Here is a 20304-nt window from a genome sequence, read left to right as displayed (position 1 = left end):
CCGCCACATCCTTTAACCCAAGCCTCTTTGACTGGAGACGGGATCCGTGCTCTCCCAAATTCGAGGACCAGTTTCAATGTAACATCTGCACTGCCATCTCCGAGGAAAGCATTCTGGTGGGTGGTTCTCCCCCCCCCCGCCCCTTTTTGACATTCATATAAATGTGGACTTGCTTCTGAAAAAAAGCTGGATTTGGTTTCATTAGGGATACTTCCAAAATTCTCCCCATTCAAATCCTCTCCCCAACATTACAGCCCTGCTACTCCCTCCTAGTGGAGCTGATCTATGTGGCATTCTCCTTTTTTTAAAAAATAAATAAATAAATCCCAGCAGTTGTGCAGAGCACTGGGCATTGTGCGGTTTGCCAGAGCTTTCAGTTCCTCCAATCTAGGTGTGACTCTGCACACACGCACATCGATAAAGCCTCGCAAAAAAAAAAAAGCAATCTGGAAAGTTTACGTGACCATATCAAGATTCCTTTTGTGCCACACCCCAGCGGTGCATTGGGGCCCTCATGCGGCTTGGCCAAACTCCAAACAGAAAGAGTCTTGATAAACTCATCGCTATGGTCACACTGCGATTGCTTTTGTTTGCAGTGCTTGATCAATGGGCACTGGTAACATGGGGACCAGAAACTTGAAGCAATCTGCACAATTCTGGAAATAACTTAAGACAGGGATGGCCAAACTGTGGCTCTTTCAGACATATTGTGTGGCTCTTGAAGCCCCCACCACCCCATTGGCTGGCTGAGAGAAGGCATTTCTCTCTTTAAATCACTTCTCCAAGCCATGCCAGCTGGCTGCTTGGAGAATGCATTTAAAGTTAAAGTTACTTTGTTCTACCTCTCCCTCCCCCATCCATTTTCCTTCCTTCCTTCCTTCCTTCCTTCCTTCCTTCCTTCCTTCCTTCCTTCCTTCCTTCCTTCCTTCCTTCCTTCCTTCCTTCCTTCCTTCCTTCCTTCCTTCCTTCCGTCTTGTGGCTCTCAAACATCTAATGTTTATTTTATGTGGCTCTTACATTAAGCAATTTTGGCCACCCCTGACTTAAGAGATCCTCCTTCTTAAAATCCAGCATTAAGGAGTAAACTGAAGCGGAGGACAAAACTCTGGGGCAAACGGCGGGGCAATTCCTTGGGGAGGAAAATGAGAACGATCTATTCCTCGTACAATGTGACATTGGAAATGGTCCACTCGAGTTTCCCCATGGCTGTGGGAACTTACTAACTCCTCCTTAGCACAATGAATTCTGGGAGGTTGTTGTAACTATACAGGGCTTTCCAGAAAAAAAGCTCAGAGGGATTCAGCCACACAATGGCCATAGATAAAAGTCAGCAGGCTCTGACAGGGATTGCCTGTGTCACCCACTGTCCGAAGATGTGTGGGGGGCAGTGGAGGGAGATTTCCGCCGCCGTGTGGGGGTCCATGAAGAGCGTTCTGAGCTGTTGGAGGTGCCACAGGCTCGAGCCAGGGCCCGCTGCTGTTGACGTATGGCTTGGCTGACCAGGCTGGGCAGGGCGTGCAGAGTGAGACCGAGCAAGTCAATTTTCCCCTCCAGTGCACTGATGCGCTTCTCCAGATCCTCGTTGCGTTCCTGCAGTTCTGACACCATGTCGTACATGACGTTCTGTGTCTACCAAGGGGAAAGAGGGAAGGAGGGAGGGAGGGAGGAAAGAAAAAAGAAATTTTGCATGTGGAAAACTGCCGTGTAGCATTAAGGGCCGATTCATATATTATGTGGCAGCCACAAGGACTTCGTAATGTGTGAACCGGCCCTAAAACACTCAGCTATCACTACTGAAATCCACATCAACAACGAGAACCAACACTTCTCCAAACCAAAAGTGACAAGATCGACAACTGCTGAATTCTACAATGCAATCCAGCAGAATGAATAATTGAGGTGAAAATTTGGGCAGCAGATAAAGAAGAATGTCGATATTTGACATCTAAGACACCTATGATTCTTGTCTCTCAATCTGTGAATTATGTTCATACCTCCAATGCCGCCTTAGTTCATTTTTATTTATTGGTTTAAACTGTTTAATTTTTAACTGTTTCATTGTTTGATTTTAACTGTTCTATTGTGTTGTAATCCACCCTGAGCCCATCGTGTGAAAGGGTGGACTATAAATTTGCAAAATAAAATAAATGCATAATCTAAGAACCATTGAGGGTTGATGAAAACAAACCTTATCTTGATTTCTCTCCATTTCTGTACACCGTTCTCCCTCTCTGTCCCACAAATTCAGCCCCCAAATCTATTTACACTTTGCCTTTTCGGCAAGCCTGGCTACTCAAAGAGAGATTTACGGCAAATAATGACGATCTTTAAGAAAATCCATCATAAATAAACTACGGCCGCTATGCCAAAACATGTGAGCATGCACACAAACACATACACACACAAGAAAAAATAATATATTAAAACAAAGCATGTGGGTATCAAAGTACCTCCCAATGAGTGGGATGAAAGTGACATAACTGACAGGGTTATCCTAAGAAAAGTGAGGGCAGTCTTAGTAACTCTGGAGCCCTGCAAATGTCCAGGGTGGGCCTCTGCAATCACTGCCACCCAACACCCACCAGTTTGGTGTTGTGCTTAAGTGCGTGGACTCTTATCTGGGAGGTCCCTTCCCACTCTATATGTTTCTAGGGACTCTCCAGCATTCATGCAGATTTGAACTATGAGCAACTTTGCACCTGGGCATCTACATCAGTTCCTTTCATCCATGCATTGCTGCTTTCATGGCACAATGGAGATTTAAACTGGGTCTCCCAGATCTACGTTCAACACTCTCATCCCCAGGCCGCCGATTCAGTGGGAGCTCACAGGAGCACAGCTCCTGAACCTTTCTGAGAGTTCCACTTCCTCCTTCTGAGAGTTCCACCTCCTTGTCCATTGAATAGTATTACAGCTGCATAACAATCCCTGGATGAGCTCCACCACCTATTTTTCTACAAAATGACCCCTGCTCACTCCCGATATGCCTCAATAAAAGCCACAAAGGTATTAGACTCATAGGGATTTTTCCGCATGTTATCTCTTCACTATGTACACATATTGCATTTTTCTGTTTTCCACATGTGTTTTGCTTCCACTAGCAGTCACTTTGATAGTATATCACTATATCTATGGTATATTTACAAACACTTTAAAAGTGATTAGGGTTTGTAGAATCTTTCGGGCTCAAGTGCCGTGTTCTACTGGAGAAAGTTTTTCTTCCAGACGTTTCGTTCTCAGCTGCGGAGAACATCCTCAGTGGCGTTGCAGCCGGAGCAGGCGCTCCGACCTTCTTGGCTGCTGTGCATTACTCACTCAATGCTGTGCATTACTCACTCAATTACTCACTCATTACTGTGCATTACTCACTCAATGCACAGCAGCCAAGAAGGTCAGAGCGCCTGCTCCGGCTGCAACGCCACTGAGGATGTTCTCCGCAGCTGAGAACGAAACGTCTGGAAGAAAAACTTTCTCCAGTAGAACACGGCACTTGAGCCCGAAAGATTCTACAAACCCTAATGATCTTACCAGCCGTGAAAACCTGAAAACTTTAAAAGTGCATGTAAATAAACCAGATATAAAAGGTAGGTAAAGGTAAAGGTAGTCCCCTGTGCAAGCATCGAGTTATTACCGACCCACGGGGTCATGTAACATTATGACATTTTCTTGGCAAACTTTTTGTTATGGGGTGGTTTGCCATTGCCTTCCCCAGTCATCTATATTTTACCCCCAGCAAGCTGGGTACTCATTTTACTGACCTCGGAAGGATGGAAGGCTGAGTCAACCTTGAGCCAGCTACCTGAACCCAGCTTCTGGTGGGATCGAACTCAGGTCATGAGCAAAGCTTGAACTGCAGTACTGCAGCTTTACCCATCTGTGCCACGGGGCGGATATACTATGATATAATATCAAAATGACCACTAGGGGGAGCAAAACATGAGCAGAAAATTCAAGAAACACGATGCCATTCAGGTGCACAAGCAAAAGAATGATACATGTGGGAAAGCCCACACGCTTGCTTCAACTACAAAGCTCCAACACCTGGATCCCTTTTACAGTGTCCTTTGGCATTTCCCCTCATATGTGGCACAGCCATTTGTGCAATCCTGCACCATTCAAATGCACTTGCCTCCAACATGCCTGGCGTACCTTTGCTAAATCCACAAGGGTGTTTGCTTGGTCGTTAAGCTTTCTCTGTTCCATTTTCACGCTCCTCAACCTGCAAAGCAAAAGGAGAGAAAAGAGCTGACCTGTCCGTGGGAGGAACTGACAAGACAAGAGAGAAAGGTCTCATTCCACCATCGTTGCAAACAGACATGCACAAAATTCCAGATCCAACCTTGCTGGATCCACACGCGCACACACATACGCACACACACATGCAGCTGGCCAATGAGGTCGTCATTGGCCCAAGCGAGGAGACCTGAAGGAAAAGGGGCTCTTTACGCTTGGTGGTGGTGGTGGTGGGGCTCCATTTCTTTCATTTCAGGCCTCTTTGTCCCACCAAACCTTTTCCTGCTTACGGGACTCCGGTTGATTTTCATATCTGTGCAGTGCTGTATGGCCATGCTTGCTCTTTCCTTCTGAGGTCTCTTTTTGAACTTGCAGTTTTTACAGTTTCATACAGTGAGAAGAGACCCAGAGAAATGGCTTAATAAATCCCCCCCCCCTAAAAACAGAGTCCGAACCCTTTCAAAATGGGGTCAACAGTGGCGAGTTATTTCCAGACAAAAATGTTAGGCAGCTGTTGTAGTCTACAGATAGAGTTGCCAAATCCAGCTTGGGGGTTTCCTGGAGATTCGAGGGCAGAACCTGCAGAGGGTGGAGCTCAGGAAGTGGTGGGAGTTCAGCAGGGCCGAAATGCAACAGAATCAGGAGATTAGTTATTATTATGGGCAGGCCCCCTCTTTTTAGCAAGAACTCCTTTGCATATTAGGCCACACCCCCTGATGTAGCCAATGCTCCTGGAGCTTACAGTAATAATAATAAGTTTAATAATAATAAGTTTTCATTTACACCCCGCCCTCCCCACCGAGGCAGGCTCAGGGCGGCTTACAGAGCAGGATACAATATCATGGTACGACAATAACAGATAAAATCAATCAACAATATAAATACAAAGTATAAATTAATTTTAAGAATAAGCTAAAACAATACAGTGGTGCTACAGTCTCTGTTTATCCAGGCAGCGTAATATTCATTCTGGTTACATCTTAAAGGCTTCTTGGAAGAGGGCAGTTTTGCAGGCCCTACGGAACTGGTTGAGATCCCGTAGGGCCCGCAACTCTTCCGGCAGCTGATTCCACCATTGGGGCGCTTTTATAGAGAAGGCCTGCTCCCTGGTTGTTTTAAGTTTGGCCTCCTTAGGCCCAGGGATTTCCAAAAGATTTTGTGAGCTGGATCTCAGTGCTCTCTGGGGAACGTATGGAGAGAGGCGGTCCCTGAGGTAGGCAGGTCCTCAGCCATATAGGGCTTTAAAGGTGATAACCAGCACCTTGTAGGCCCTGTACTAAGAGTCCTATAAGCTCTTGGAGGATCGGCTACATCATGGGTGTGTGGCCTAATAGGCAAAGGAGTTCCCGCTACAAAAAAAGCCCTGATTCTGGGATATTAGTTGTAATTTGGGGAGATTTCCAGGTCCTGCCTGGAGGTTGGTGACCCTATTTACAGAGTAATTCTCTGCTGCTCCACCGACCCGGTAGTCCTGGGCTATCTGTTTGCTTGGGTCCATCAAAATTATTGCCAAGCTCTGGAGTTCCCCCTTCACCAGTCTAGATGTTGAGCCCCCCAAAGGGAAAGGGATGATGGAAAAGTCCCAAGAAGTTTATAGTCTTCTTGAAATGGAAACTAGGAAATGTGGATGACTTCATTCGGTCAGGGCTATTTGTAACAGGAACTTTTCATATTAGGGCACATCCCCTGATGTAGCCAATCCTCTAACTGCTTGCAAGTCTTTTATTACAGGGCCTTCTGTAAGCTCTTGGAAGATTGGCTACGTGAGGGGGGTGTGGCCTAATAGGCAAAGGGAGTTCCTGCTACCAAAAAAAGCCCTGAATTTGATTATGCAATGCTGGGTGCAAAGCAAAGTTCAAGATGTACCAAAGGTCACTGGAATGGAGAAACTAGAAACAGAGGCTGGTCTCCCTTTGAGGACCTTTGGAAGGCGTTGTAGAGAAGGAAAACACATCAATCCCTCTGTTAAACCACAACGGGAGGTCAATTTTAGGTGGATCGTTTGATGAAAAGTCAATAGAGCTGAAACTGGGTATTATTTGTCACCCAGTGGTTAGAGTTGTCTCCCTCTCCAGAAGCAGAGTGTGTGTACTATTTGGTGATAATTTGGTTGGTCCTAAGAAAAAGGAACCATCCGGTTGTCAGCATCAGATTAACAGGGCAACTCTGCCAGGCTAAGATCGAGAATGCAGCATTAAACTGGAACAAGGAGGCATTGAACTTTTCTGCACTGGCATTTTCCTTGCTTGTAAATTACTGTTTTATTGGAGGGGGGGGGGTTCTATTCAACATGTGTTTGGCTCCCTCTAGTGGCCAATTCAATATTACACAGGCTTATGTCCTGCGTAAAACCCTGCAGTTTAAATCTGCTGGGTTTTATGCTGAACATAAACCTGTGTGATATTGACTGCTAGAAGGAGCAAAACACATGCAGAGCAGACCCTCCCCTGAAGAAACAGGAACTTACAAATGTGGAAAACGATAATGCCGAAAAGCCCAGAGTTTGATGGAACAGCTGTGTGTGTGCATGTGTACATGTGAGTCACGCACTTTGTGATGGAAAAATGGCATTCCCACTCATGGATGGGGATGTCCCCCAGAAAGCCATGTTGCTGGGCATCTGTTCCGAGCAACGTTGTGCTGCGGGCAGAGGAAACTTGTGCCAAGATGCGCTGGAAACACAGAGTTTGCACCAGTCGACTGACATGCCACACAACTGAAACACTTGGAACGCCGATGTCTCCAAATTTCAAACATCATGAAATTTGGGTGGGTGGGGGGAGAGGTTTGACAAAAACAATGACAGATGGGTGTCTTTTGCCAGCTTCCATGGCAAGCAAGCTAGAAATGTGGGCGACTGTGTTAGCGGGGAAAGGCAAGGACGGTGCAAGAGGGGTGCAGGTCTCAACGGGCTCTGCGTTAACCTTCCAGAATGTCCAAATCAAAACCCCAAATGGAAACCATGCAGAGAGAGAGTGCTCACATTCGAGACATAGGCAGCTGTGAGACAAAGATTAACTTACTTCTGAGCTCTGCAAGGATGGGGGGGCAAAACAGAGACAAAACAACAGAGGTTTAAATAACACAACTGGGGGTGGGGTGGGGACACACACACAAGCAGCCAGAGACAGACACCAAACCGGCCTTCCCCATTTATACCACCCCCCCGGGTGCCTTTTCCCCATCATCATGCAGAAACTTGCGGGCCCTGGCCAAAGGCTGGCCACAATCCAAGAGCAGCAAAAAGCTGGTGTGAAATCGTGGGGGGACACGTGGACCTCGCTGGAGGAAAGAATGGGGTGACCTGCATGCATCCACACACTTCTAGATGTGACCTAAGGATCCATGAGGTCCAAACTCGGACACGGTAGGGTGGCCCTAGGGGTGTGCTAGGGAGGGAGGGATGTAACAACTCAGTGCAAAAAGGCAACATTGTTTCATCTGAATACAAAATTGTTTTAGGATGGTTTTGTTAAAGGCAGCAAACATTTCTTGGAAGTGGCACAGGACAACATCGTGGGGAAAGGGTATTTATGACATTACAGAGAGGGATATTATGGGGACAAGGAAGAAAGGGGAAGCGAGATAGTTTTTAAAACAGGAGTGTTAAATGTTGAAGGTGACTCGGAAGAGTGGAGGGCTACCGTTTCTATCATATTCTACCAGATCAATAAAACATCATTAGCAAAAACTTGAATGTCATAACTATACATTCATTCCCTCGCCGTTATCAGTTTGCATTGCTCAAAATCACCTCAACAGAGGCCTTTCTGATGGGGATATCCTTTCTTTCCAGTGAAAGGCAACGTCCTATGATGAGACGGTGTCCCAATGTTAGTTTCAGGGCACCGTGCGAGCGTGCCCCCACAACACATTGTTACAAAAAAAGAAGACATCTTGAGAGGTAGCGATGAAGCTGCTAAAGAGAGGAGGGGATGGTGACGAAGATGGCGGCAGGCCAGAAGGGTCCCTTTTGGGGTAGCGTCTGGGGGTCTGGCTGCAGGGAGGATTTGACTACCAGTTGGGAAAACAGGTGAGGGTGGCTCTTCTCCCATATCAGCGGAAGAGGGGCGTGGTGACACTTGAAAGCAAGAAGACCATTGGTTGTAAATGGCCAACTGACACAGTCATTTTGGAGTGACTATTAGTGCCACTGAAACTGCACATGTGATTTTCAGCAGGGCTTTTTTGTGTAGCAGGAACTCCGTTGCATATTTAGCCACGCCCCCTGATAAAGCCAATCCCTCTGGAGCTTACGATAAGCCCTGTATGAAAAGCCCTGTAAGCTCTTGGAGGATTGGCTATACCTGAGGGGTGTGGCCTAATATGCAAAGGAGCTCCTGCTACAACAAAAAGCCCTGATTTTCAGCCTTCATTCTTTTGTAAAAGGAATTCTGAAAATTCAGAGAAAAGGCTGGGAGAATGTCTTGGGAGGTACCAACCTCTTCCCTCGCCACCTTGCAGCCCTGGGACATCTTATTCATGTGGTTTAACACTGGGGTGCAGGGGGGGGAGTCCATTCTTCCTCTTTGCACCCAGTTTGTATCATGCCCTTCCTGGAAAATATGCCTATCTCAGAAGGTTGATCTAGACTGACACCACTTCCTCTGACTGTGAGACCTTTCCTCTCTCCAATGATACTGGCAGATTCAGAGAGTGATGAGCAGAATCGATCCTGTGGGGTCTAGAGGGTCAGTTGTAGAATGGCAGATTGTGCCCTTGGCTCATCCCCACCCCCCCGCGGAAGATATTCAACTTCATTTGCTTCCAAGGCAAAAATAAATTTTAAAATCACCGATTGGATTGGAGAATCCATGGCTGTGTTGTGACAAAGGATCACTCGCTACCTTTAGAGTTTGTTTTTTGGTGGACAATACATTGACCTGATCCCTTTTTCTCCTGCCCTGGTGATGTCTCCCCTTGCTTCCAGGAGCAGGGGAGGGAGAAATGCAGGAAAATTCAGATTCTGCCTGTCTTCCTCTATAAGCCTGCAGGCAGATCTGTTCCCACAGCTGAATGTGAGAAACCCATTCCCTTGGCCCATAAGAACAAAATAGAAGCCATGTTGGATCAGGCCAATGGCTCATCCAGTCCAACACTCTGTGTCACAGAAGAACATAAGAGAAGCCATGTTGGATCAGGCCAATGGCTCATCCAGTCCAACACTCTGTGTCACATAAGAACATAAGAGAAGCCATGTTGGATCAGGCCAATGGCCCCTCCAGTCCAACACTCTGTGTCATAGAAGAACATAAGAGAAGCTATGTTGGATCAGGCCAGTGGCCCATCCAGTCCAACACTCTGTGTCACAGAAGAACATAAGAGAAGCCATGTTGGATCAGGCCAATGGCCCATCCAGTCCAACACTCTGTGTCACAGAAGAACATAAGAGAAGCCATGTTGGATCAGGCCAATGGCTCATCCAGTCCAACACTCTGTCACACAGTGGCCAAAAACCCCAGGTGCCATCAGGAGGTCCATCAGTGAGGCCAGGACACTAGAAGCCCTCCCACTGTTGCCTCCCAAGCAACATCTGCCTATCCCCACCCCAAATCTCATATCAACTCCTCCTTCTCTTGGCCAGTCTTCGATTTGACGAATGTTCGGTGTAACCAATGTTTGGTGCCTATACATATTCCCCGCCCCCCCATACAGTGGATTCATACAACCAATTTCCCTGACTGCAAGAAGTGGACTTTACAACCATCGAACTGAGGGTGTCTAATGGGGTGGGTTGCCTAGTTCTGGAAAGGGCCCTTGACCGAGGGAAGATGGAGCTGGGGACAGAGGCCGGGATGGGGTGGGGAGAGCAGCAGGCACCAGGATATGAAGCAGGTAAACGTGTAGGACTTACTGATGGATGGCTTGGAGGAACTTACGCTGGTGTTTCCGCACCTTGGCGTGATCAATCTTCTTCACCAGCTTGGTGTGCTTGTATATCAGCCAGGTTTCCCTGAGTACGTTGGCGGCAGCATTTTTGACCTGTGAGATTTGGGGCAGGAAAGAAGAAACAAGACAGGAGTCCACTGAATACAAAAATAAGACAGACCCCCTTGGAACAAACCTAAAACTGGTCAGAAGGACTTGGGATGCTTCCAAAATTCTTCTCACTGGGGGTTGCCAGGTCCCCATTAGCCGCTGGCAACGGGTGGGAGTCGGGTTGTCAGATCCAGGTTCGGAAGCTCCTGGAGATTTGGCGGTGGAGGTGCGGGAGGTCAGGGACCGCAGTGGGGTGTAATGCCATTGAGCCCACCTTCCAAAGCAGCCATTTTTCCCATGGGAACTGATTTCTGTAGTCTGGAAATGAGCTGTAATTCCAGAGGATTCCTAGGTCCAACCTGAAGGATTTTAACTTTACATTGCAAACTCACACCCCTGATGTAGCTGATCCTCCAAGAGCTTACAGCAGGCTCTGTAAGAAGAGCCCCGTAAGCTCTTGAAGGATGGGCTACGTCAGGGGTGTGTGGCCTAATATGTGAAGGAAAAAGGCCTGCAAACTCCAGATTATCTGGTCGTATTTCCAAAGGGGAACCAGATGCATTAGGAATCCTCCACGGTTCCACTCTTGATATCCAAATTTCGGGCAGGGCTGAAGGTCATGCATAGCTTAAGGTGTCCGAGACTTGCCTTAAAAATGGTTAGTGCCCCCCAGAATCAGCTGTGGGGCACAGGGTGGCTGTCAAGTCTGTATGTAACTCTGGCTCAGTCAGAGAGCATTCTGGGTAGAACCAAAGTATATTCAATTGCTGCTAGCTCGTACCTTCCCTACCCCTCCCTTCCTGTAGTGAGTGTCCTTGCTTTGAAATGGAAAGATGTGAAAGTCTTATCTGTGCCTTCTCAAGCCTGGCTCTCAGAAGGGAGTCAGGAGCCTGCTACGATCCAGGCCACGCAAGCCTGAGAACGAACTGGTAACATCAATGTGTGAATGTGCCCTGCATAATCCTCCCCCCTTAGGAATCCCTTTGAAGTGTCCCATATATGCAATGCATTTACAGGTTATTCTTTAGTCTTTCAATGCTGGCCTAGCCTCAAGTATCAGTATCAATAAAGTAGTTTCTTTGTATCAACAACGACTCGTTATTGAATCTGCTGACTTGACAGTGGCAATAGGATGGGTCTTGAGCCTTCCCTCCCCTTTTTGGCAGCAGAGTCTTGCTGTTTGTCCTGTTGCCGGTTTCACAAGCAGCTCCCCTCTTCCACGACCATATTTTGTTGTCTCGATCAGACACATAGTTAATTCAGAAATGCTCATGGCTAAAGAGGAATTGAGTACAAAACTCAACAATGACAATCCTTTTGCTGCTGTAGGCTAGGGAAATGTTCGGTGCCAACCAAGACCAAGGGACTGCAGATTGGCAAATGCCAAGGAGATACTTCTTACCCGCTTAGATAATTGCGTATCCATCATGAAATTGTGGACATGCTTTTCAGCTTTGGTGAGTTCCAGCTTCCGTGCAACGACAGCAACCACCAGGGCTGTGCACCCCGCACCCTAGGACACAGAGAAGAGGGGGTGATTGTGAGACAGCTTTCTCCCCAGCACTGAGGCTGGGATGGAAAAGTCAGACCTACTGAATTTCTGCTAGTCTTATGGAGCATAGTCTAGAGGGATATATCCAGGGCTTTTTTTGTAGCAGGAACTCCTTTGCATATTAAGCCACACACCCCTGATGTAGTCTATCGTCCAAGAGCTTACTGTAGACCCTGTACTAAGAGCCCTGTAGGCTCTTGGAGGATTGGCTACATCAGAGGGGTGTGGCCTAATATGCAAAGGAGTTCCTGCTACAGAGATAAAGCCCTGGATATGTCTTTACATTTCTACCCTAGCCTTCCTCCAAGGATTGAAGGGGAGTGTACACAGCTGCCTCTCTGTTTTATCACCACCACAACCCAGTGAGGCAGGTAAGTCCAGCCCAACAGGTGAAGAGCTTGGGAGTGACCTTGGATGCCTCCCTTTCCGTGGAGGCCCGGATCACGATGGTTGCCAGCTCTGCCTTTTGTTATCTTCGGCAGATCAGGCAGCTAGCACCACTTCTATCCCCCCTAGGACCTGGCTACAGTGATCCATGCAATGGTCACTTCTCGCTGCACACTGGCTTACCTTTGAGACCGATCTGGAAACTGCAGCGGGTGCAGAATGCGGCGGCTCGCCTGCTGACTGCACCACCTTTACGGGTGGGCATTCGGCGAGTGCTCCGCAGTCTGCACTGGCTGCCCATCGAGTACCGGATCCACTTCAGGGTTTTAGTTTTAACATTTAAAGCCTTACATGGCCTGGGACCAACATACCTGCGGGACCATCTCCTCCCATATATAGGTTGTTACGTTCAGCCTCCCAACATCTGTTGGGAGGCCGAACACCAGCCCAAGAGACGCCCACCTTACCTCAACTAGGGCCAGGGCTTTTTCAGTCCTGGCCCCAACCTGGTGGAATCAGCTCCCTACAGAGATCCAGGCCCTACCTGGCTTATTAGCCTTCCATAGGGTCTGTAAAACGGAGCTGTTCCGCCAGGCTTTTAGTTAAGACTGCGGGTGTCTATTCGCGATCTGGTTGGCCTCCCCTGCCAGCAGTGTCGCCTGTGCTGTAAAACAGAATAATATCTGCCATCTCTGTGGGATATCATGATGGCCAGGTTGGGCGATGTGTGATTATGGTTTCTTTTCTGAGTGTTGTTGAGTTGTCCGTTTGTGAAACGTTTTTATTGTATTTCATTGTTTTATCATATGCTGTACTCTACCCTGAGCCCTACGAGGAATGGGCGGAATAGAAATATACTTAAATCAATAAATAAAAATTCTGAGCAGAACAAGATGACTAGGGATGGGTATGAACTGGGGAAATGCGGTTCGGTTTGTGGTTCGGCCGCCACAAACCAAACCAGGAGAATGGTTCACAAACTAAACCAGCTTGTGGTTTTTGGCCCACAAACCTAATTGAAAGGGGAATTTTGAAATTATCCCTCTGGGGCAGGGATGCCTAGACTCCCACTCCATGTTCTTTAGCCCCAGTCCCTAGCTTGGGAGTGTGCGTGGGGGGATCACTGTAGGGTTTCAGTGGAATAGAGCATCATCCTGACACATTGCCGTCACTTCTGGGTTCACAATGGTGGAGCAATGGCCACTCACATGTCCTCAGTAGGACTGCCAACCCATGTCAGCGGTCAGTCTTGTGAGACCAGACTCCTGTAGGGACAGGGGCTCCAGGACATGGGGATGCCTCAAGGAGGGTTTTTCACCTTAGGTCTCAGAACTTGGAAAGGAGTGGTCCCGACACCAGAGCTCTTCCAACATGGTCTCCCCACTTCTGAATGCCTGAGTTTCTCTCCCTGGTTGGCCATCCTGTCATACCTCAGGTGAAACCCATGATTCTCCTCCCTGGCCTTGGCGCTTGTTTCCCCTTTATACCCATTGTCCTGACCCCACTCCCCCCGGAAGTCTCACCTTCCCCGCTCAGGTGTCTCACCGTTTGTAATAGCAGGGCATGTGGCCATGGCACCCAGGTGCCCCCAATCGGCCCCTGTGGGCTCTTCCCAAGCCAGCTGGGAGGCTTGTCTCACCTCCCTTGGTTGACCTCCGAATGCCCCTGCCAGGCAGCCCATCCTTCCCTGGACTTCCTGAGGAGTCTGCTCACCTTTTGTCAGGCCTCTGTCCTCACATGTCTGGTCCTGCTGGCTGGTGCCAGGAGAGGTGAGCTGTGGCATGGTTTCCAAGTCTGGGTCCATCAGGACAGGCCCCGGACACCCTGGTAGGGGCATGGGGATACCCCATCTCCAGGACCCATTGCCCAGTGCCACAAGAAGCAGCAGAGGGAGAAAAAAAATTAAAAAAGAAAATGAAGGCCTTTTCTACTTACAAGAAGTTCTTACCAGGGAGTTCCTGGAAATTCTTTGAGCTACCCAGAAGTGAAAAGGGTAGCTCTATGAATCACTGGAAACTCTATGGCAAGAGCTTCTGGCTTTACCATAGAGTTGTTGACAATTTCTAGAGCTAGGTAACTCTAGGAATTGTCAGGAACTCCAGGGTGAGAACTTCCTGTAAGAAGATGAGGCCTTATTTTTCTACCGGAATGCTGCCTCCACAATCCTCTCGCTGGTTGCCGGCACTGAGCTAATAATCCTACCCTGGCGTTTGGGGCCTCACCATAATGCCGGTCAGCAGGCAGACCCCTTTCCCACAGTAGGTGTGAGGGACCATGTCACCGTAGCCGATGGAGAGGAAGGTGATCGAGATCAACCACATGGCCCCCAGGAAGTTGCTGGTCACGTCCTGCTTGTCGTGATACCTGTCAAAGAGCCAGAGGGAGAACGTTCCCATCAAAACCAACTTAGGTTCTTTTCCCACATCCTGTACCTGTCCCTCAACCCCAGACATTCAGGGCCTTAGAAGCCCGTAAACCTCCAGACCGATTCCCCGCCAGCCTTGTCCCATTCTCATGCTCCTCTTCTCCGCAGGGCTTCCTTCCAATTTTGCACAAGCTGCCCCGGGGCTGCAACTTGCTCTGCCTCTTTTGCGTGGCAAGCAAGATCCTCTAAAAAAAATGGTTTCTGCTTGCCACGCAAAAGAGGTGAAGCAAGTTGCAGCCCCAGGGTAGCTTGTGCAAAATCGGATGGAAGCCCCGTAGAGAAGAGGAGCATGAGACCAGGACAAGGCTAGTGGGGAATCGGTCCCAGTCTTCATCTAATGCAGCCAGCCACTTGGAATGGGGAGAGACCCACTCTTGACCAGGGCATGAATTTTAGCACATCAAGGCCAAAGTCACCTTTATTACCCTCCTAAATGTGGATCTTTCCACACCACTAAGAATCAAACCAGGGATTACACAGGCTCTTAGCGCACTGTAAAAGGGGGAGGAGTCCTGTTATTTCTCACAAAAGGAAATCAAATGTGCATTTCAGACAGCATCACTTTTACATTTCATTTGCACGCCCAGGCAATGCAGAAAAGAACAAAATCAAACGATACGCCATTTCTGGAAACGGCTTCAAAAAAAAAAGAGAACGAAAATCGAAAGTGCATTTGAACCAACGTAGCTATTCAAATCAATGCACAAAGCTAGGAAATAGCTCCCCTCGCCCCCAGTTTATGCGCTGCATTTGGAAATGGCTTCTGTCTTTCGTTTCATCCCTGTGGAACCCTGAAGCATTTAAAGGGCATTTTAGCCTTTTTTACCCGAACCAATCAAAGGGGAAGTTCCTGCATTCTCGCTGCCGCATTTGCAGGTCGCTCTCCATAAACTCAAGCAACCGTCTATTGGGTGGGTCAAAACTATTTCACAGCCTGAAGGGTTTTGTTTCTTTAAAAAAAAATATCCCAAGATTCCTTGTTTGGATCAGCAACAAATCTGAAGCCCCATCCAAGATGCAAATAGAGCCGATGCTGCAACAACACTGCATGTGAGGTTGATTTGGAAAAAGTTTCCAGAACTGCACGTGCAGCTTGGGTTGCCAACTCTGGGTTGGGGAATTCCTGGAGGTTTGGGGGTGGTGCCTGGGAAGGGTGGCATTTGGGGAGTGGAAGGGACTGCAGCTGGTTCGAATGCCATCCAGCCTCTCTTCCAAAGCAGCCATTTTCTTCAGGGACACTGGAGATCAGTTCTGAATTCAGGAGACTGCCAGGCCCTACCTGGAGGTTAAGCAACACACAGAGAATCACAGCAAAAGGTAGCAGAAATTAACCCTAAGGTTCTGTGATGGAAAAGGAAAGGAAAGGTCCGCTGTGCAAGCACCAGTCGTTTCTGACTCTGGAGTGATGTTGCTTTCACGTTTTCACGGCAGACTTTTTACAGGGTGGTTTGCCATTGCCTTCCCCACTCTTTTACACTTTCCCCCCAGCAAGCTGGGGACTCATTTTACCAACCTCGGAAGGATGGAAGGCTGAGTCATCCTCGAGCCGGCTACCTGAAAACCCAGCTTCTGCCGGGATCGAACTCAGGTCATGAGCAGAGCTTAGGACTGCAGTACTGCAGCTTTAACACTCTGCGCCACCGGACCAGCCTCCAAATGAATAAATCAACTTGGAAAAATTCAAGCAAAAAACTTTTATAATATTCTAAACATTCACATAACCTTATTCACCAACACACCCTGATAAGCAGAACACCTAAAGCGAAAAAAAGGACAGTGTCTTAAGCTTTATGATGTACAGTCCCGTGTAGATGACACATCCTTCCAAATTCAAGAGAAATCCTCAGTCTACTTGCTCTTGAGGAGATCCCGCAGTCTTTCTGAGTTCTTCCTATTCCAATAATGTAGAATGATGCAAGTGGGCAGCCGTGTTGGTCTGAAGCAATAGAACAAAGCAGGAGACAAGTGGCACCTTTAAGACCAACTAAGTTTTATTCAAAATGTAAGCTTTCGTATGCTCTAAGCAGATTAAAAGAATCACAAATCGGGGTCTGTGTTTGTTAGTTAGTTTTGAACTGGGCTAAAACAACAGTGGAGGGTGATTATCTATCTATCTATCTATCTATCTATCTATCTATCTATCTATCTATCTATCTATCTATCTATCTATCATGATGTTATAACCTCTTGAGCAACTATGCCTTCTATTTAAACTCAGAACTAACAACGCCAAAATAATACCCAGATTTATGGCACTTCACACCTATGACATCAATTTGCTTTTTATCACCTCTGCTTTTTAGCCTGGAGAGGAGGCGGCTGAGATGTGATATGATCACCATCTTCAAATACTTGAAGGGCTGTCATATAGAGGATGGCGTGGAATTGTTTTCTGTGGCCCCGGAAGGTAGGACCAGAACCAATGGGTTGAAATTAAATCCATCCATCCATCCATCCATCCATCCATCCATCCATCCATCCATCATCTATCTATCTATCTATCTATCTATCTATCTATCTATCTATCTATCTATCTATCTATCTATCTATCTATCTATCTATCATCTATCTATCTATCTATCTATCTATCTAGATGTTATAACCTCTTGAGAAACTATGCCTTCTATTTAAACCCAGAACTAACAAAGCCAGAATAATACCCAGATTTATGACACTTCACACCTATGACATCAATTTGCTTTTTTATCACCTCTGCTTATCACCCTAACCCTAACTAACAAACACAGACCCCAATTTGTGATTCTTTTAATCTACTAAACACATTCCCATGACTCCACATGCCAACATACTGCCCAGTTTTCCTATATTAAGGACTGCTTGCCATTCCAGTTTTGTCTGATGAAGTCTGCTTAAGAGCATACAAAAGCTTACATTCTGAATGTGATGGTATCGCTTTACTTTGCTCTGGTAAGACCTCACCTGGTGTATTGTGTTCAGTTTTGGGCACCACATTTTAAGAAGGATATAGACAAGCTGGAACGGGTCCAGAAGAGGGCGATGAAGATGGTGAGGGGTCTGGAGACCAAGTTCTATGAGGAAAGGTTGAAGGAGCTGGGGATGTTTAGCCTGGAGAGGAGGCGGCTGAGAGGTGATATGATCACCTTCTTCAAGTACTTGAAGGGCTGTCATATAGAGGATGGTGTGGAATTGTTTTCTGTGGCCCTGGAAGGTAGGACCAGAACCAATGGGTTGAAATTAAATCAAAAGAGTTTCCGGCTCAACTTTAGGAAGAAGTTCCTGACTGTTAGAGCGATTCCTCAGTAGAACAGGCTTCCTTGGGAGGTGGTAGGTTCTCCTTCCTTGGAGGTTTTTAAAGAGAGGCTAAATGGCCATCTGACAGCAATGAAGATCCTGTGAATTTAGGGGGAGGTGTTTGTGAGTTTCCTGCATTGTACAGGGGGTTGGACTAGATGACCCTAGAGGTCCCTTCCAACTCTATGATTCTATGAATAAAACTTAGTTGGTCTTAAAGGTGCAACTTGTCTACTGCTTTGTAATAATGTAGAATGTACACAGCATAACACAGCGATGAGGTTGTACTTTGTCAAGACCTTTAGAGAATTGTAACTTAGTTGTAAATGAAGAAGTGGAATCTTGCTGTGCTCTGATAAAATTGAGAAAAGCTGGTTAAAGCTTTAGTGAAACGAGGGAATACAAAGTACAACCTCGTCGCTGTGTTATGCCGTGTACATCCTACATCATTGGAACTGGAACAACTCAGAAAGACAGTGGGATCTCCTCAAGAGCAAGTAGACTGAGGATTTCTCTTGAATTTGGAAGAACGTATCATCTGCATGGGACTGTACATCATAACGCTTAAGACACTGTCCTTTTTTTCGCTTTAGGTGTTCTGTTTATCCAGGTATGTTGGTAAGTAAGAATATTACAAAAGTTTTTTGTATGGATTTTTCCACATTGATTTATTTATTTGGAGGCTGGTCATCACAGAACCTTAGGGTTAATTTCTGCTACTACCTGGAGGTTGGCAACCCTAACACAGAGAAAAGAGTCACCGTCCCCCCTCCCCCTCCTTAGTGACCTGCTTGGAAGAATTTCAGCTATAGACAGATATGAGAGAGAGAGAGAGAGAGAGAGAGATCAGGGCTTTTTTGCTGTAGCAGGGACTCCTTTGCATATTAGGCCACACACCCCTGATGTAACCAACCCTCCAAGAGCTTACAGTAGGATGTGGCCTAATATGCAAAGGAGTTCCTGCTACAAAAAAGCCCTGGGTGATAGATGATGATGAAGAAGATGAAGATATTGGATTTATATCCCGCCCTCCACTCTGAAGAGTCTCAGAGCGGCTCACAATCTCCTTTACCTTCCTCCCCCACAACAGACACCCTGTGAGGTGGGTGGGGCTGGAGAGGGCTCTCACAGCAGCTGCCCTTTCAAGGACAACCTCTGCCAGAGCTATGGCTGACCCAAGGCCATTCCAGCAGGTGCAAGTGGAGGAGTGGGGAATCATGATGATGATGAAGACGATAGATAGATAGATAGATAGATAGATAGATAGATAGATAGATAGATAGATAGATAGATAGATAGATAGATAGATAGATAGATGACAGACAGATAGATAGATAGATAGATAGAGAGAGAGAGAGAGAGAGAGAGAGAGAGAGAGAGAAGAGTGTGCGCACGCACACACATGCACACACACACACACACTTTCTCCAGGCAGATGGGCGGGGTGGGGGGAACTGATGGGAAATAGGGAGAATTCCATTCTTCCTTTAAACGCTTTTCTAGTTTTAAATTTGAATTTACAAGTTTAATGTTATGAATTATAGATTAAAAGGATAGACACGTATGTATATATTTTAAAATATGTTGCAGTAAATGATCTGTAGCTATTGTATATTGATTTATAAAAGTATTTAAAAGAACCCTTCCGCTTCTTTCCCACTTTAATTTGCAAGTACCCCGAAACCCCTTAGACATCGCTGCCTTTTAAAAAGGTACACTGAAGCTGTTCCTTTGACGGAAAGAGAAGTCAAAGGAAATGTTAATTTCCCCGCAAGATCAGGCTCTGTTCTGATCCTCTTCCATTTAGCACTCAAATCCACTGCGAAATCAAAGAGCAGCTCCTTTTGCGTGGGTGTTGAGCGCCACGTTGTCAAGTCACCGCTGACTTATGAGGACGACCTCAAGGCAAAAGACTACCAGAGGTGGTTTGCCATGGGTGGGGGGAATTAGTGGCACCACTGGTGGGATGCGGTTTGCACGATCTGACTCCCAAGTGGCTAATCTGCTCCAGGAGAGCTGCTGTTTTCCAGAGCACTGCAACTGAAAGGGCTGGGGTTCTTCATCTTCGTTTGGGGTGGGGTGGGAAGAACTACTTTTTCATTTTAACGAGTCTCCAAAGAGAGGTGTGCAATGCAGTTAAGATCGAAACAAGGAAAATTAATGGAAACCAACTAGAACGGGAGGGGAACAAAAACCAATTCCTGCCCAAATTCTTTCCCACCTCGATCTCCCTCTCCTCTACCTCCTGCTTCCTTTGGGAGTCTAAACACCTGGAAGGACAGGGATCAGTTTCTTTTCTTTTGGTATTTTGCAGGGCATTTTTTTTTGTAGCAAGAACTCCTTTGCATATTAGGCCACACACCCCTGATGTAGCCAATCCTCCTGGAGCTTACAGTAGGCCCTGTACGAAGAGCCCTGTAAGCTCTTGGAGGATTGGCTACATCAGGGGTGTGTG

At 47.0% G+C, this 20304-nt stretch overlaps 1 protein-coding gene across 3 annotated transcripts in view; it reads right to left on the bottom strand.

The window, feature by feature from the left end:
* Nucleotides 1–1102: 1102 nt before the first annotated feature.
* KCNN1 (potassium calcium-activated channel subfamily N member 1) overlaps nt 1103–20304 on the bottom strand; it is a 151186-nt gene continuing 131984 nt past the window's right edge. For 2 of the 3 annotated variants that reach the window (XM_060232677.1, XM_060232678.1), the window contains exons 5-9: nt 14374–14515; nt 11615–11725; nt 10088–10215; nt 4150–4219; nt 1103–1629 (exon numbers count right to left, since the gene is read on the bottom strand). In XM_060232677.1, coding sequence (XP_060088660.1) covers nt 1357–1629; nt 4150–4219; nt 10088–10215; nt 11615–11725; nt 14374–14515 — 724 coding nt within the window. In that variant the 3' untranslated portion in view covers nt 1103–1356. The remainder of the gene's footprint in view (nt 1630–4149; nt 4220–10087; nt 10216–11614; nt 11726–14373; nt 14516–20304) is intronic. The other variant, XR_009555084.1, reaches the window with a different exon arrangement.

Source organism: Heteronotia binoei, chromosome 2 (assembly GCF_032191835.1).
Source record: "Heteronotia binoei isolate CCM8104 ecotype False Entrance Well chromosome 2, APGP_CSIRO_Hbin_v1, whole genome shotgun sequence".
Taxonomy (NCBI): Eukaryota; Metazoa; Chordata; class Lepidosauria; order Squamata; family Gekkonidae; genus Heteronotia; species Heteronotia binoei.
The sequence above is the reverse complement of the archived record's forward strand: the minus strand, read 5'-3'. Positions and strand labels throughout refer to the sequence as shown.